General features: G+C 41.7%; 1 protein-coding gene across 1 annotated transcript in view; it reads right to left on the reverse strand.

Annotated features, from left to right (window-relative positions):
- The window catches only part of Dgki (diacylglycerol kinase iota), a 318581-nt gene that overhangs the window by 15952 nt on the left and 283346 nt on the right, over positions 1-19283 (reverse strand). The window contains exons 29-30 of the mRNA XM_017795687.1: positions 15976-16013; positions 12195-12315 (exon numbers count right to left, since the gene is read on the reverse strand). Coding sequence (XP_017651176.1) covers positions 12195-12315; positions 15976-16013 — 159 coding nt within the window. The remainder of the gene's footprint in view (positions 1-12194; positions 12316-15975; positions 16014-19283) is intronic.

The following is a 19283-nucleotide window of genomic DNA, read 5'->3' on the forward strand; positions in this document are numbered from 1 at the left end:
CTGAATTTAATGACATGCAATTAACTGGAATAGAATAACTTAAAGTTAAGTGTCAAGGAAAGGCCAGTTGAGTGGGCTTTGAGGACTTTGTCATTCTCCAGCCTCAGGAAGGGGCCTTCCAGAGTATAATGTGAAATGTGTAAGACACACACACACACACACACACACACACACACACACACCATATAGGTTAATCTCTCTACTTTGGAGATAAAAGTCCAGTTTTTTGGTAATTTCCACTCTAAGGCCTGGTAGAAATGTCATGCATACACTTCAAATGATTACAAATCCTTGGTGGAGTTTGAAACGCATTGTGCATCGACCTTTCTCTTTCTCTGTGTTTATTGACTAATTTACTTTTTAAAAAAAATTTATTAATTATTTTTATGTGTATGTGTATGTGTGTATTGCCACACAAGACAGAAGAGGCTGTCAGATCCCCTGGAACTGGACAGTTGTTAACTGCCATGTGGGTGCTGGGACTTGAACCCTGGTCTTCTGCAAGAACAGTCAGTGTTCTTAATCACTGAGCCATCTCTCCAGCCCCTGACTAATTCACTTCTGCAAATGCTGTATGGGATCTCAAGCTTCTGACCATTATTTTTCTCCCTAAAATCCTTTGTTCTATTCAGTCTGAAGGTATAAGTCAGACACATTCCCTCCATCGAGTCCTCTATGACCTGATGCCACATCACAAAATGACCCTGCTTCCATGCCCCTTCCCTTGATCATATAAATCAAGTTCATCCAAGTCAAGTGGAGATTTCTGATCACAATGAATAGACATGGCATTTGTTGAGCTATTTTAAAATTACCTTCTGATTTGTTTCTCTGCCCATCTAGACACTAATAAATCTATGGGATTGTGGGCCTATACTTTTCCTACCACCGAAACCTTCCTTGGTACCTACCACAGAAGTGTGTAGAAAATGGATGTTTAAATATTTGGCTGAGTTTATGAATAAATGTTCTGGGAAGCGCCAGACATGATTCTAGGTACTGAACAGTTTAGTGTTTAGAAATACAGTCCTTGCAATTTGTGATCTACTTGGTGGAGAACACGACCACTAAAAATTATTTTGTTATGCATAACACAAGAAGAAATGAAGAGGTCACAAATTCTAAGGAGATGGCTGGAATGTTATAGAACGTTTGAGACCCTGTGGTCATCCAAGAGCTAAATTGTATTTATTGCCTTCTTGACTTCAATTCTGAAATTCATTAAAACTGGGTGAATCTTTTACATGTGGAATGCAGTTAGCATGTAGAAACTGTTGCTAAAGAAAATCTAAAGTTCTTGTATCACCCGGATCCCATTTTTCCATACAGCACACCTGATACCTACACACAAGTATTTAATGAAGTTTGCAGCCTTTTTCTCAGAATTCTCTTTCCCTACTTGTTCCCAAGATTCCACCTTTTCACATAAGCTAAACTTTCAATGGCCCAACTCATTATCTATTTCTGTCTCCCAACTCTTGGAGCCTGACTCCAAGTCTCCCTCTCAAGACAGCCTTCCCTCTCCTAATCCTATACCTAAATCTGAAGTGCTCTTCACAGCCCACTCTGTGGCAAAGTTCTCCAAAGAGACAATATTTGACAGCAGGAATCTACCTCTCCTTGGAACTCTTGCTATGTTCTGCCCTGTACTATATATTTGCTTTGAAATGTGTGTCTTGCTTCCTTAAACGAATGATTCTAAATCTCTAGAAAGAATTCCTTTGTTTCCATATGCCTCCACATTCTCAATCTTATATCAATAGTTTTGTTTTGTTTCCCTGTTCTATAATTCTAGGATCCACAAAAAAATAATCTTTCACACTCTATCCCACATGCACTCAAAGAAGCATAATGCTGTATAGGGCAGTGACTAGAATTGAGACTCTGCTGCTGTTGCGCACCCCACTGCTCACATCAGGTTCAGAATCCCAGCTCTCCCCCTTTATAGATTATTAGCTCCCGGGAAGATCAGTTTAATCCCTTGGTCTCTTGATTAACATATACCTAAAGTGGGTTGATATTTGCCTCACAGAGCTGTTGTGAGGTTTCATGAGTCAAAACAATGTAAAGTGCTTACCACAGTACCTGGTACCCCATAAGCACTGCTAAAAGATTAAAGTAATAACTGTCCTGTTTTGGGGCTTGCTACAGTTGATAACACTAACTAAAAATTCTGCAACATCAGTGAAGGAAGGAAAGTAAGAGGGACCCCTTCACTCCCCCTTGCATTGAAGCTACTTGTTGACTCAAAATGTAAGTCCCAAGAATCAAGCGGCCCAGGCCTGTTCGATTGCTGACACTGATACGGCAGCCTCAACAAGATCAGGAGCAGGAAGCTCACAGCACCTGAAGGTTCTTCTAAAGAGTTCTCACTGTCTTCAGAGAGCCTATTCAGTCATTTATTTCAAGAGGAATTCCAGGAACACAGTAGCCCAGCTTCACCCAGCAACTGCGTTGACATCACTACGACTCACTGCACAGCTCCTAAGGCAACAGGGGCTTGTTGCATTTTCTCTTTATTCTGCACCAAACTTCAGCACTCTGAGTGGTACCCATGGTGGGTCTCAAGACCTCAGAGTCCAAACCTCTGTCACTACGAGGGCCCTAAAGCATTTTAATCGGGCTAAGACAGCAATAGTCTGACAATACAAATTTGAGGTTGAGGGACAGAAAGAACCTTGTTCCTTACAATTTCTGACTGGAATCATCACAACTGTAGGCACCTCTGTGCTATCCCATACTGACGGTCCAGTCTGATTTGGGCATGCCTAAGTGCTGCCCAGCATTTCCTTTACTCTTCTGTAGCTGACAAAGATGAAGAGGCACTGATACCGGAACCCAACGCTTGGGATCTTAATTCACACTTAAAGGAACTTCATTTGGGTCATGACTCTGCAATGCCTCATACAATTAACCCAACATCCCCTTTCATCCATCAAATAGACAATTACATGATACAGAATACTTTGAACATTGGCAACAAATAGCCCCTGGAGGAGGAGGAAGGGGAGCAACCAGGTCACTCCAGATGGGAGTAAGGAGCTGTGTTTGAGAGCACAGGCACATTTTCTCATCCTTTTGGGAGGCTGCTCTCAAAGGATTTCTTTGCATGGTGAAGTCCCCAGAAGAGTGGAAGCATGGTACACCTGAATATGGGTCATCCTTCCCCCGGGTTTGTACTGTGCTGGCCTATGAGGAGTTATACTTTAACACTATGCTCACCTGTCTAATATCCTTGATGCAAGATCTGGGGGACAGATGACCAGAAAGACAATAATCAATGAAATCCACATGACTTCTTTTGAAAAGAAAAGTGCATTTAAGAAAGTAACATCTAAACCTTTTGTTCGGTTAATCTGAGTCTCACTAATAAAGGAAAAGAGAAAGATGAGGGAAAGTACAAAGGACTGAATTTTTTCAATGTGTATGAAGGGGCCTGTGTTTGGACTTGGGACTTATTTTACGCATGCATATATTTGCAATTCTCTTGGGGAATTTGAAGGAAGAGCATTGAGCTATCTGTTGACAACTCACTATTTCGCTAAACACAGAAAGAAATGTGCCTCTCTGTCTCTCTTGGGGTTGTTCTAGCTCCCTGTCAGCCTGCTCCACATAGGCATAAAATTTCATTGAAGGGCTGCTGATACAAATTTCTCTATGAAATCTTCACTCATCAAGAGCCTTACACTTCTCATTGCAATCTGGTGGGGGACAGTCTCACATAGCTGCCACGCATTGTGGCCCCTTATGTTCATTTCCCCTTGAACGTGGAAAGCATAAGTTGTATCATACATGCATGAGTCTGGGCAGGTAAATGAGCCTCAACATACCTCAGTTTTCACTGCCTAGCCAACACAGAGAAAAGAATCTATTGTGTAGAACTGCAAGAATTTATGTCTAACATCTAGAAAAATAAATATTAGCTATGGTGGGTTACTGAAAATTTTTTTATTCTCAAAGGTTCCTAGGACAAAACATTTATTTAATTTTATCTTAATATTGTTTTTATTTTTATTTTCTGTGTATGAGTGTATTACCTGCATGTATGTAAGCATACCCATGTCTTACAATGCCCGAAGAGGCCAGAAGAGGGCACTGAATCCCCTGGGACTGGACTTGAGGATGGTTGTTAGCTGCCATGTGAGTGCTAGGAACCAAACCCCAGTCCTCTGTAAGAGCAGCCAATGCTCTTAACCACTGAGCCATTTCTCCAGCCCCCCAAAACGAACAGTCTATAATGAAATAATAAGTGACACTGTAAAATAGTTTTCCAACCCATCCAATATCACCTGTCTTTTTCCCTCAGAAGAAGCTCCATAACTGAATCAAGGATTTAAAGAACTGCACTATACAGGAACAGGTCTCAAATGGAAGGATACAGAAATCTATTGGAAAGACCATGCTGGTTTCTTGTTTTGTGGCTGTAGTAAAACTCATAACAGAAGCAAAGCAAAGGAGAAAAGAGCCACTTTGGCTCGTAGTTCAGAGGCAACAGGCCATCGTGGTGGAGAAGTCATGGTAGTGGGAGAACACTGGTCCGTGGTGGTGGACACACGCGGCAGGTGCTTGTGCTCTGGCACCCACCAGGAAGCAGAGAGCTCAGGCTGGAAGCAGGGCTGACCTGTCACCCTCAAGCCCCACCCTTCCATCTTCTAGAGTTCCAGAATGTCTGAGACACCAGCACCAGCAGGAGACCAAGTGTTCAAACGCATGAGAAATATATGAGACGTAAAGAACATTTTACGGCCAAAGCATAATGGGGGCATATATATTGGCATCCAATTCCAGCCAAGTCTTGCGAATAGAAAAGGCAACAGAGCTTCACAAATCTTTCAAAATGAAAAAGTGAATTTGGTGGTGAGTAGTGGAACTTTGCAAGGTCCTGCGGCTCAGCATCCTTCCAGGAGTTCCTGCATTAGCCACACCAGTTCCTGTCCATGTGAATTTGCCATCTATACTGGATTTATCTTGTAGATGATGTGCCTTTGGTAACATGCATCCTTTCATTTGTTTCCCACCGATGCATCTAAATCCCTCCCGCTATTTCTTCCACAGCCCCGTGGCCTCCCTCTCAGGACCTCATTTCCCATTAGTCTCCCTGACACTGCCAGCAGACCATTCCAAATCCTCCTCTGCCACAGGACAAAGGCTGCACAGATGTGGAGAGAGCTGGCACTGGGAATTCTAACAGTACTGTCATCCTGTCCCAGCAGGATGGTAGTCCTTTCTCTCCGGGACCAGAGGCAGAAAAGGGGTGGGGGTGTTAAAAAAACAAACAGAAAAGAAAGGCTGAAGTCAGAACCAGAGAGAAGACAAAATAACCCATTGAAACAAAGAGGGAAATGCATGAGTGGGATTTCTATCAGGGAACACAGCGGGGGCAACGGGTAGACACAGGGAGAATAAAAACAAAGGAGTGAAATGCTCTTGGTGGTAAAGGAACAAAACCACACAAAAGTCTCTTGGAGGGGTGAAACAGGGGAGGGAGGCAGCGAACATTATGGTTGAAAGGAATTGAAAAGCAGGAACCACTGGGCGGGTCTCAGCTGGAATCCCTGCTTCTACAGCCATTGCCCTGTCTCTAGAATTGTTCCCTCTCTTCCTCCTCCCATTCACTTTTGAGCCCTTGAAATGCCCAGATTCCATTTTTTTTAAAAAAAAATAAAGGAAAACAGCATATTGTGTGTCTGAGAGAAATCCAAAGGAAGATGCCTCCTGTGGCTTTCTCAGAACATACCACACATCCACTCACAGCCCACAGACATCTGAAAAGAGCTCCTGGAAGAAAAATGCATTGCTGGTGCTTGAGATAACCCTTCTCTCAGGACTCTTGTTCAGGAGGTGTCCTCTTGATTGTGGATCACAGTCCTCTCTCTAAGGATCCAAGGAAGAAGGGAAAACAGGGGAGCTCAGGGGAGGAAGGATGCTGTGAGCTGAGAACCAACTCAAGGAGCCATGTAGCATGACAGTTGCACACCTTGGAAAGGGCCCAGCAGTTCCTCAGAACTGGTCAGTAACACCATCCCTTACAGTGGGTCTTTGAAAAGCTTTTAGGATTATATTATCTGAAGTCACTGGAAAGACATGAGCCAAGGTGATTGTCTTAGTTTGTTCTCCATTGCTGTGACAAAACACTCTGACCAATACCAACTTGGGGAGGAAAGGGTTTATTTGTCTTACATCTCCCAGGTCGCAGTTCATCAGGGAGCCCAAGGTAGGAACTCAGGGCAGGAACCTGAAGGCAGGAGCTGGAGCACAGGCCATGAAGGAATGTGGCTTACTGGCTTGCTTCCCTTGCCCTTGCTCAGCCTGCTTTCTTATGCAACACAGGCCCACCTGCCCAGGGGTGGTACCACCCACTGTGGGCTGGGCCCTCCCACATCACTCATCAAGAAGATGCCCCTCAGACATGGCCACAGGCCAGTCCAATAGAGGAAATTCCCCAATTGAGGCTCCCTCAACCCAGGTGTGTCAACTTGACACTAAAGCTATCCAGCACAGTGATATATACATACTTACATATATGTCAAGAGATTTGCAGCATATAGTAAGAGAAATGTACTTGATCTTTACCATAATGTAAACATTTCTGTTATTTTCTATTTACATGAATTGAAACTGATCAGATCTGCAACCTGATGCTTATAGAATTATTTATTTTGGGTCTTTTTGAGATAGGGTCTCCTTGTAACCCCAGTGACCACTATGTAGACCAGGTTGGCCTCCATATCACAGAGATCTGCCTGCCTCTGCCTCCTGAGTGCTGGGATTAATACACCCTGCCTGCCTGATGCTTATTTATAAATATAATGCCACAATCAGGTGTATGTCCCTAAATTCCAGCCTTCTGGTAGTCTCATGGAGATTTTGTTTTGTTTTTTAGTTCTTTTTGGGTCAAGCCAGAATTTCAGTGCTATCATCATTAAGTCAGGAGAGATTATTTCAGTCAATAAGATGATGATCAAGGGCTGGAGAGATTGCTCAGTGGTTAAGAACACTGACTGTTCTTGCAGAAGACCCGAGTTTGAATACCAGCACTCACATGGCAGCTAACAACTGTCCCAGGGGATCCAACAGCCTCTTCTGACCTCTCTGGGCATTGCACGACACAGGTGCACTTACCTACATGCAGGCAATACACACATACACATAAAATAAAAATAATAAGTAAAATTATTTTTTAAAAAGAAGATGATCAAAAGCACCCACAGGCGGTGGTTTTGATTTATCTGTCCCTGATTTCAAGAACACTATACATGAAAGAGTTTTCCGTCATTTAAGTAAAATGAATGGTTTTAAGATTTCAAAACCCACAGATTGGGACTGATGGAGAACACCTGTAATTTCAACACCTGGGAGGCAGAATTAGGAGAACTGCTCTAAGTTTAAGGCCAGCCTGGTGTACAAGGAGAGTTCCAGACTAGCCAGGATTATGTAGTAAGATTTTGCCTCAAACAAGCAAAAAACAACAGAGGCTGAAGAGATGGCTCAGTGGTTAAAAGCCACATACTGCTCATGCAGAGGACCCAAGCTCAGGTCCCAGGACCCACATCCATCCGCTCACAATACCTGTAACTCCAACTCCAGGGAATCTGATGCCCCCTTCAGGGCTCCATGGGAACATGTACTCATTTATGCATACACACACACACACACACACACACACACACACACACACACACACAATTCAAAAAGCAAAATGACTCTCTTAAAGAAAAGAACAACCACCACCAACCGCCTGGAAGGGTGGCACACACCTTTCATTCTAGGACTTAGAGACAGAGGCAGGAGGATCTCCATGAGATCAAGGCCAACCTAGTCTATATAGTAAGTTCCAGGCCATCTGGGACTACAAGGAGTCCCTGTCTCAAACAAAAAAACAAACAAACAAAAAACCAAACACCTCCCTCCCCTCATTAATTCCTCACAGGTTAATATAAATTGTACCAGCAACTAGAGATATTTAAAAAGGAAGGAAGGAAGGAAGGAAGGAAGGAAGGAAGGAAGGAAGAGAGAAACAATTAAGCTGAAGTTCTTCGCTCTTCCAGAACTAAGTGAATTTGACTCTGTCAAAAGATTTTACATTCAGGGCTAGAGCTAACCCAACAGTTAGGAGTACTGGATGCTCTTGCAGAGGACCAGGGATCATACCCAGTACCCACATGGTGACTCACAACCATCTGTAACTCCAGTTCCAGGGTATCTTTTGGCTTTCATGTGCATTGCACACACATGGTACCAACACACACATGCAGGTAAAGCACCCATACACATAAAATTAAAATAATAATCCAGGCATAGTGGGTGCACACCATTAATCTCAGTACTCAGGAGGCAGAGCAAGGAAGATCTCTATGAGATCAAGGCCAGCCTGATCTACCCAGTGTGTTCCAAGACTAGAGCTAGCTGGGGCTGCAGGGAGACCCTGCCTAGGTACATTCATGTTACTGAACACATAGAAACATGGGAAAGCCGATAAGGATGATGTTAACAATGGTTGATAAAACATACTTTCAGTAAAGAACAATTGCATTTGAGTTCAGAACCTCTTCAGAGGGGAGAATGTTGGAGGGGAGGGCGTGGGCATGGATTTGATCAAAACACCATATATGCATGTATGAAATTCTCAACAAAGCTTTTGTAAAAATTAAAAAAAAAAATTTCTCTACAACCAAAGCATGGTGATCCTTGGACTTTGTTTCAAGGAAAAGAGATGGATTTACTTCTGTATCTTTACAGTCTTTCTCCAAGCTACCGACTGGCTGCTTATGATCCTGGTGAGTCATGGATGATAGTGAAGATTGCCTTCTGACACCTTGGGGGAATCTGTAGTTTGTGAGTAAAGTTAAGATTATAACTGGGAATTTCAAGGTAGTTCTTTTCTCTCAAGAGCATGAATGTTAACCAACCAGTTTACAAAATCTAACCAATGCATTAAAAAATATAAGCAGCCTCCTTTGGAAAAAAAAAAAGAAAAGCAGGCAAGTTCCTTTGTGTCCTGAGGTTTTAGAGAGAGCTGTATTTTGTGACTAGCCCTGTGCAAAAGATAGAGCAATTTCACAGTGGAACGTCAGGCTTCGATCGAAGCATACAAGGCTACCTTGCCTGATAGATGTGATGCCAGGCAGAGTATGGGTGTACTGAACTACACTGGAGAAAAGACATCCAAGCCTTGTGAGCAGAGGAAATGATAGGGCAGGAGAGTGAAAAGCCATGGTATTTAGGATTCTCACTCCATGCCTTATACTTGTTCACACAAGATTTGGCTAAGGATGGGCTGTTGTTTTTGTTTTTGTTCTTAGCACATGTATGTATCGGATACCCTTTTGCTTATAAACCACTGTTTTTTGTTTGGATTCTTGGTTTGCTAAATCTGGAGACCCAAGCTTAGGATCCAGAAAACAGAAAAGTAGAACTTCAGAGGAGTTCAGGATAGTGGGAGCGCTGGATCATGTTTTTAAACTGAGACTGGAGACAGAGCACGGATGCAAATTATATGCCTTCCCTCCATGGAGTGGTGGGGTCCACCTCCCTAGCCCCTTGGTCCAGGATGATCGTGTTAGTTGTTTCAGCCAACAGATTTCAATGAAGATGAAACAAAGCTACCCTGCGCAGTCTCAGGATGTTTGTCAGCTTTAACGCTCACCAACCAGGAACTGTATATCCACCATGCTGTAACCAGAGGCACAGAAAGACTCGGGCGTCTTGATCCATACAGGCTCTAGAACTGGGAGAGAAGTTCCATTTTGTCAGGACAGGCATTAATAAAGAGAGAGGAATGGAAAGTAATTTATGGATTGGAACATTCTGTCCTAGAAGTGTGTGTGCGGTAGTGTTGAGAGGGGGGCGGTGTTATGTGGACAGAATCCTAAGATTTAGAAACTAACAAACTTAAACAGGTTCAGGTAACTCATGAAAATTACAAGACCCAGGAAGCTCAGAAAGTTGTAGGATATAGGAGGCCCCTCCTTAAGGTAATGTCAGCAGCAAACAATGGCTGATGGGGGTGGGTAGACTTCAGTGGAGCTTCCTGAAAGTTGGACAGGGTGCTCAAGGATGCACCTTCAGTGCTGATGCTCATCCTGGGGTGGGCTGTTTGGTGACGCAGCTGCCTCTGAGCCCCCCCCCCATGCTTCGAAAGTAATTCCTTACCCATGTTCCTGTAAGTAACCCAAATAAACTCATTGGTTCATTGGGTCCATCCATCATCAGTGTCCCCATGTGGGTTGAATCCACATTCATTTATATCTCCACAGCAAAAGTCACAACATGTCATTCAAATAAATGATCAGCATATTACTTCCCTTTCAGGAGGATGTTGGATGGTTTAAGATTTGCAAGTAAAAATGCTGTCTCATTAGGGAAAGGGGAAAACAGAATTGGGAATGATCAAAAGGACAGCAACTAGAACTTTAGTCTACAGAAACCTAATGATCATACAGTTTTGGAGCTTATCTTCTGAACTTTGTGCAATAGAAATCCTGAGGACTTTTCTTAAAAGGAAAAAGTACCATAGAAGGGTGTGGCTTTATTTACTGCTCACCTGCTATAGTAAAATTTTGGTTCTGCCTGTCATCAGCTTTGGAGAAATTGCCATGGAAAACAGAACACACATGCACACACACACACACACACACACACACACACACAGAAGAAATTATGCCACTATTTCTGTAAACTATAGCAAGTTGTTGATCAAGGAAGTAGCAGAGGCATGATGCTTATACCAGATGCACATCTTACTTACCTGAACTTTCTAGAGCAGACTAACATGAGATTATCCAGCCCAAAATACTAGGAAAAAGCACTTCTCCAATGCCCACCGTCCTGCCTTAACAACTTTTCTTCCCTATATCATTCTTTGTACCATAGTTCAGGCCAAGAGTTCAAGTAAACTATTCATAGTCAGAAAGCTCTGACAACGAAAGAAGGGGACTCTGAAGTGATTGATAGTGAAATATCTACCCTACAAGGTCCTTGTAAAGATCAAATTATGTAGTGTGTTTAGTAAGGGCATTTGACACATTATACAAACTTGATAAATGGTAGCTATGTTAGCTGTGTGTGGCTTTATAGTAGCTCTTAAAACATCCACACTCAACTGCTTTGAATTTATTTGTGCACCTAATCATATTTTCTTCATCTAGCAATTGATTGTACACGGAACACATTTTATATTTGAGAGTATGCCAGTTTATAGCAGACAGTTCCTGTTAGGAACTCCATATGTATTTGTTGAATGGTTGAATGAATGAATGAATGAATAAACGAACGGAATAAGGCAAATGTCCCAAGTTGCATAAAAGAAGACACAAAAGGATGTCGAGTGCTCATGAATAAAGCTTGCAAGCTACAGCGTACATTTCTGTGCAAAGTAGACTCTCAGCGCTGGAGGAAGTCTTCTAGGATCTCTATGTACCTGGCCTCTGGAATAGATGATTTCACTTGTTCTCCCTTAAAAGTGTCCACGCCAGGCCAATTCCACTGCCTTTCCTCATCTTTATTCATAGAAACACTGTTAAGCATGAGAAGCTAAAAGACTTTCCTTGTTCCTGATGTGTTTCCTTTATGATTCTAATAGGGTTCTGGAGGCAGATGCTCTACCATTTATACATCTTGTAAATGACCTAACACCGAATTAGAAAGTCAGGAAACATTGTAGAAGGTAAATGCGTTTTCAAGGAGAATGAAGTGTGAGTCAAGAGAAAAAGACAAATAAATATCAAACAGCAAAAATTAAGAAACCAGAAAGATGGGAAAAGTCATACTCATGCATCTGCTGAATCATCAACTATAGATACAGATTTGTAGCTGAGCTCAGTTAATTTGCAAAAGAGCTCTACAAAAGAAAATTCACTATGCCAAATTGTATTTTATATGAAATACATTTAGCTTAATGTGAAATTAATTTAACTTAATTTAAAATAAAATGTAATTAAATTTAAGAAATGAAAATTAATTTTAGAAAGTCTTTACTTTTAAAATGAATAGCCTCCCTGTCTATAGAGTTCAATATAAAACTTGTTTGCTTTAATTGCTCAGTTAAGATGCCCCCCACCCCCATATCAGAGGGTATCAGGGTAACAATTGGTGAACATTTATCTTACTGTGAAGTTGGCCTGGATGAATGTCAAGGTGGACCATGCCATCTTTTGGCATTTCCTAAAGGATCCTGGTATATTCATCCTACTCACCGTGGTCAAGGATGTATTTTACAATCTCCCCATTGCCAGTTTTAGCTGCGTAGTGAAGGAGTGAACAGTGGTCTGGTCCCTGGATTAGCAGGCTGCCTCCATTCTTATAGCTTTCTATGAGCTGAAAGAGAGAGGCACAGGGAAAAGTCAAGCACCATCCAGAACAAGGATAAAATTCCCAGGTCATAAAATAAAAAGAAGTTAGTAAACCATAAATGGTTATAGCCTCAAAGAGCACAGAGAAGTCCAAAGTGATGAAGTACCACCCCTGCCATCACTCACATAGATGGCTGGTATCTCGTCTACCACTGGGGCATGCCTGTGGATGGCAAACAGCAGAAATAGGTGGAAAGATGCTGAACTGGGTTTCCCCCTCTTCTGAGCCCCAGTCTCTCTCTCAAGCAAAGGCGGAGGGGGGTAGAGTAGAGAACTAAAACTTCCCAAGATTTCCCCAGTTTGTGGGCTGCGGGCAGGAAGAACTAGGCTTCTTTCTTGTGTCTTTAGTTCTTGAACATCTAATGAACACAATTATCAAATGCTTCTCAGTTTCCTACACACACACACACACACAAAAAAAAAAACATACAGCACACATACACATGCATACCACAATATACCCATAATACACACATGTACACCACACACACATGCACGCACCACACACATACACATATACACACACCATTTTCCTACACACACACACACACACAAAAAAAAAACATACAGCACACATACACACACATACCACAATATACCCATAATACACACACGTACACCACACACACATGCACGCACCACACACATACACATATACACACACCAGACACACACAAACCACACATGACACACACAGCCCTTCATTTGTCAACCTGATCCTCCTGTCAATCAGTCATCCCATACACAACAAGGACAGAGATGATCCTGGGGTAAGAACTATAATGATGGAGACAATATCATAGTTTCTGCATGAGAAGACAGTGGGGAAAGCCCAGAACCTGGCCATCAGGGAGTAAGGTAGGCAAATGAGGATATAGCCCAAATTCACAAAGTGTTAAACACTGTGGAAAATATAAATGAGTCCTTGTTCTCTAAACTGTGGCACTTCAAGATAAGAGGAGACTTGGTAAAGTTTCTAAAAGGTAGTTTGAAGACGAAAAAAAGAATCAAATAACCCAGCAGGTTACAAGCAAAAAGAATGCAGAAACAAAGATAAGCATGACTCAGAAGTTCGCCTCAAAGGCCTCTAGAGTCCAGGGAGAGACCAGAGGTGCTATTACAGGGACAGGATGGAGAGATCCAAAAGGCACCAGGGAAAGAGGCAGGGGATGGGAAAGGAGCTTCAGAAAACTACAGAGGAAGCCAATCAAGACAAGGGATTGAATGGAGGTACAGAAGTTGGGGAACCATATCCCCAGTCCATGGGGAGGAGGACAGAAAGTAGCACAAAGATCCAAAACTCAGTCTTGCTCTGTTCAGCTGCATCAGCTTGCAATGATGCTGTTTCTTTGTGGGCAGATCCATTAAAGAATGCAGCACTAATGTGCTCAGACCCAGTATGGGTCAGCTGCCTTTAACTGGCCTTTCCATGAGGCCATACACACTATATTAAGTTAGTTCATAGATATATTACACAGCAAAGCTGCATGTGAACTGGGATCCTGCTCTTTGATCTCATTTCCCTTCCTCTCCCCTCATGTGTTCTTTCTTCTCCCCTCTTCCTTCCTTCCTTCCTTCCTTCCTTCCTTCCTTCCTTCTTCCCTTCCTTCTCCCCTTCCTTCCTTCCTTCTCCCCTTCCTTCCTTCCTTCTCCCCTTCCTTCCTTCCTTCTCCCCTTCCTTCCTTCCTTCCTTCCTTCCTTCCTTCCTTCCTCCTTCCTTTTCCTTCCTTCCTTCCTTCCTTCCTTCCTCCTTCCTTCCTTCCTCCTTCCCTCCCTCCCTCCTTCCTTTCTTCCTTCCCTCCCTCTCCCTCCCTCCTTCCTTTCTTCCTTCTCCTCTTTTTCCTCATCCCTTTGTCTCTCTCATGAACAGCCTGTTTAATATAAGAAGATGAAAGAAAAGAAAAAATATGCAAAGGAAGAGAAAGGACTGAAAAAGAAAAACTTCACTCTCTGTATTTCATCTCTCAGAAAAATAAGGTATTATGTCACTTCTCAGACAGTTAGGGAATAATTATAGTGTGCAATGTAATAAGACAAGCAGCTGGATATAATGATTTCCTGTATTTCAAATAAATCTCTGCAAAATATTTTTAGACAGGGTAGTGATATACTAAAAGACCTGGAGAGCTGCTCGCCTATACTATAAGCATGTAGAAAAGTTTCAAATGAACTGTGCTTTGCAAAAATGCTCAGGCTTAGAAATTCTCTAGGGCAGAGATCAATCTCACTTCCCACGTACTCTAATGTAAGTCCTTGCAAGACTATTGGCAGTATGGCTTAGCCCACTGAAGGGAAATGACCACGAGCTCACAGGAACACTGCCTAGGGATCACACACCTCTTCTTGGTAAAATTCCTAGGGACTATGATCAGGAAAGCAGCACAGCCAGTATGGTAAAATTATGAACCTGGAGCTGGAAACTGGATAGTGTGGTTTCAATCTTTTCCTTGTTTTCTTTCTGCTAGCAATCCACCAAAAAAATCAAGGGCACTCTTTGATTTATCCAGTAGGTGTGCTTTTAAAAGAAAAGGGGAGAGAGAGACAAGAAGGAAGAGAAATGAAAATAAAAGAGAAAGTCAGCAATTCTCTGCTTTCTTTTAGGACCTTTCTCATTCTTTATTGGTCCCTCACTACGTGGGCTGATGGGAAAAGTGTCCTCCATTCAGTCATCCACCACTATCATATGGCACTCCAATGTCAGTGGAGTCACACAAGGTCTTGTAAGCATTCATGATCCTCCAGCATAAATAACATAAGAACAGCTAGATCTTTTGGAATATCCATAGATTCTATTATATAACATAATATAGCACGACTAAAATAGCTAACGTTTTCAAACACTTTCTATATAATGAGCAAAGCTTGACAGGCTTTGTACATATGATTACACCCAACCTTATGACAAGCCAAGAAAGAAGTAATACTGTTATGTCGTTTTACAGATGAAGAAACCAAAAAGAAAATTCAAAAAGAAATTCAATAATTGCATAAAACTATACATATAGTGAATGACAGAACCAAGATCTGAAATCAGGCAACCTGACTTCAGAATTTACATTCATTCTCAAGGCGGTAGTGACTATTTCCTTCCTTGTGAAATAAACTCACTAGAAAATATAAGCACAAATTAAAATATCCAAAATAGACTAGACAGCCTCTTTTGGTTGACTATGATTCTTAAAGTATATAACTATAATAACATATGTAATACTGGGGCTGCAAAATGCATTTCTGGGTAGTATCCAAGTTTTTTTTTATGTGCATCCATTTCCATATCTGTGTGAAAAAGAAGCCTTCAACTTCTAAAGAATACGAGCTTCTAGAGAGCAGAAATTCTGGGTACTATTAGCATTGCATCCTGTGAATATGCAGTCCATTCTAACTAACCAAGGAAAGGCCAGGGTGTTCCAGCACAGCCTTTGCTGCTGGGAAATATAGAGGTGCTCTGAGGTGGCCCATCATTCTCTCTGCTCTCTTCTCAGAAGAACACCTTTCCTCCTTCTACTCAGTCAGTGCAGGCAGGGTGAAGATAGTTAATATACTGGACCATGAAAATTTGGTGAAGTGTGATGTTGATTTAAAGTTCTTAAAGAATCACCAAAGTTTTGGTAGGAGGATATCTTACCTTCATAAGGTCACCAGCTATTACTGCCTGCAAAATTGCTGTGAAAGACAAAAGAGAGATGTCCCATTAGTAGAAGACCCTCTCAGTGAGATGCTACAAAAGAATGGGTCCATATTTTGGAAAAGTAGTCTATACCGGGGCCAGAAACCAGGGAAGGAGAAGCGTGGCAAGGGTGGAATCTTGGTCAAACAGATGAAACTCCCCTCTGCAGCCATTTTCTACCCAGCCACCAACCACACACACAATTCTAGAGCTTTTCTGAGTCCCCTGTAGTCTTAGCACTGCAAAAATAATATGAAATTTAAAGTCAGATCAGTTTCAAGGCTTAGCCCTGATATTCAAAGTTGTAGAAAATTGGCAAACCATTTAAAACACCTGGCCTCAGTTTCCACAACTGTAAATGAGAAAAATTGAACCTTGTGGACCAGATAAAGGTTGATCAGTGTGACTTTTCTTTTCTTGCCCGTTTCCTCTGCCTTGCTCTCCTGGGATTCCATAAATCACCAGCCACTTTTACTGTGAATGCTGTAGTGATAAATACACATTGCCCTGAATAGTAAGAGGATAAGAATAGTGACGAGGAATCCGGTCTTTTTACTGTGCTCTGGACAGAATAAGCACATGTTTGGTATTAAATTAATAGGTGACCATTAGAGAAAGAAGCCTACAGGTTTTAGGTAATTTAAATTACTTTTAGAATATGTAGCCTTAGGGAGAAAAATGATGAGCATGGCACCCAGCACATGCAGCAGATCACTGAGCTGAATGAAGAGAAAGCTCAATGGGCCACAAAACAAAACAAAAGGACATGAATGTGGGAAAGAGATTTGTAGGGAGGAGTGGGATTAACATGGGTGGTAGGAGGAAAAACGGTGAGAGCAATTAGAATGCAACATATATATGTACGTATATATATATATATTTATGAAGTTGTCAAAGGAAAAATTCATTTAAAAAATAAGCAAGAAGTAGCGAGAAATGAAAACATAAAGGGACTTGATATAATATTACATGTCAAAGACACTAAGAAAATATTGGATTTCTTTTTTTTTTTTTTTTTTTTTTTGGAGCTGAGGACCGAACCCAGGGCCTTGCACTTGCTAAACAAGTGCTCTACCACTTAGCTAAATCCCCAACCCCTCTTTCTTTTAAAAATGGGGACCCTGGAATAAAGTGACTCTTGGGGCACAGTGCCAATCATGGTCCAGTTGGCACCATAATGCAGCCCCCTGTGTCCAGCTCAGACTTTCTCTGAGTTCTCTGTGTGCAGAATTCTATGAGGTGTGCTGAGGCCCATTGAAGGGAGAAGAAAACACTTTTGTTAAATTTGTACTATTGTGGAAAAGTGCTAGATTAGGGAATAATCCTGTGTAATTTGCTGGGCACATAAATTTAAGAAATGATTCAGTTTCTTAAGCCATTTTCTCCTTTGCAAATAGGGTCAACAGCTATACCATTCAGTGAAGATCAGAGTATTAAAGGGGACATTATAAACAGAGGGATAGTTTTCAGCAGTTTTGTGACTACAGTAAGTATATGCATGCACACACACATATACACACAGCTATATGGATGGAAGGGTGATTTAGAAGGGACCTTCTAATACGGGGAAACTTGGCACGTGAGGTTGAACAGATGTGTCTCTGTTTACATATGACCCTTCAGATGGGAAACATAAAGGAGCCATGAAGTAGTGTTTAACTTTAGGACATAAACAGTTTTTCAGAATACAAGGGAGGTTGGTGGAAACTATTATCACTTTAGGTCAGAAGGACAAATAAGTTTGGACATCATACTATAGTATGTTCTCCTGGCTAGACTATCCAGATCATGAAATAGGCTAAGAAAATTGAATGAAGGAGCAGCTATAGCAAAATCTTTTTTAAAATTTTATTTATTATTTTTTATTTTATGTGTATGAGTGTATTGCCTGCATGTGTATAAGTGCACCCATGTCATGCAGTGCCCACAGAGGTCAGAAAAAGGCATGGGCCCCTTGGAACTGGAGTTTCGGATAGTTGTTAGCCACTATGTGGGTGCTGGGAATTGAACCTGGGTCCTCTGCAAGAGCAGTCAGTGCTCTTACCCACTGAGCCACCTCTCCAGTCTGAGTTCTTGCAAAGTTTTATAACTCACACCCAGAAGATCGAAACGGCAGCCTAGATTATGTTTTCAAGATTATATAGAACTTTTTCTCAGAATGTAAGTGTTCAGAAAATGAGCAAGAGAAAAAGGTATAAGATGAAGTCGTTATTTTAAAGTTTTTATGCAATCAATTTGGTACATGTATGCAACAAGTAAAGGTAATAGAAGAAATCCCCAGGACAAAGATATCAACCAACCAACCAACCAATAAGAGATACTGGTCAAAAATCTATTGGCTATCAGTATAGTTCAAAGAAGGCTTTGTAGATGGAGTGAAGTTTAAAGCAACTTAGGCCTGAGAAGTAGAATTAATTGGCTAAGGAAGTTTGGAAAGTTCTTGTAAGATGAAGTAAGAGGCTGAGCAAAAATATGGAAGTTAAATCTCAGTGCCCAAGGGAAGCTGTAGAGAACTCTATGTTGGTCCACGGTGGTAGAAAGCAGCCCCATTTCATATGAGCTACAACGCAGGCCACCTCAGCAAGTGCCCATATGCCAAGATTAGGCACTTGGATTAATCCTGCAGGTTGGGGGATGGGATTGAAGAATTAAAAGCAAATCAGAGGAGCACACGAAGCAGGCTAGCTTGATTCTTCTCCTCCTTTCTGAAAACAGCGCTATGCTGGGCTCTCAGCTCCCCTGCCCCCCAACCTCACCACCTCAGTGGGGCCTCTTTCCATTTCTACCCCATATTATTCACAAACAATGCTATTTATTTTTGTTCGTTTCCAGCAGCCTCTCAGTTTGATATCCCAATGAATAGGTAGAAGATCATATAACAGAATCATAGCCACAAATAATTTCCATTGTGCTGGATAAAGAAAGCATGAATATTTCTTTTTAAGCCAAGCAATATACCCGAGGCTAGCTATTATGCAAACATGATTAGGAACAAGGCTCTCTTCTCTCTACTGATTAATGTCCTTCCTTATGAGCGTTGCTGTTTAAGATCTCTTCTGCATAAAGAGAGCCTGGGTCCATTAATGATCAACTCTAGATAAAAACCTTCTAAGAGATGAAGCTTTAAAAACAAGTAATGATCTGTTATGATTATAGCATTATTTTTTATTTCTTGAGCTATGGATTTTCCTTTTTGGCTTTGATAAAGATGCTTCATATTAAAAGAGAGAGAGAGAGAGAGAGAGAGAGAGAGAGAGAGAGAGAGA

This window comes from Nannospalax galili, unplaced genomic scaffold, assembly GCF_000622305.1.
Source record: "Nannospalax galili isolate Female #2095 unplaced genomic scaffold, S.galili_v1.0 scaffold307, whole genome shotgun sequence".
Taxonomy (NCBI): Eukaryota; Metazoa; Chordata; class Mammalia; order Rodentia; family Spalacidae; genus Nannospalax; species Nannospalax galili.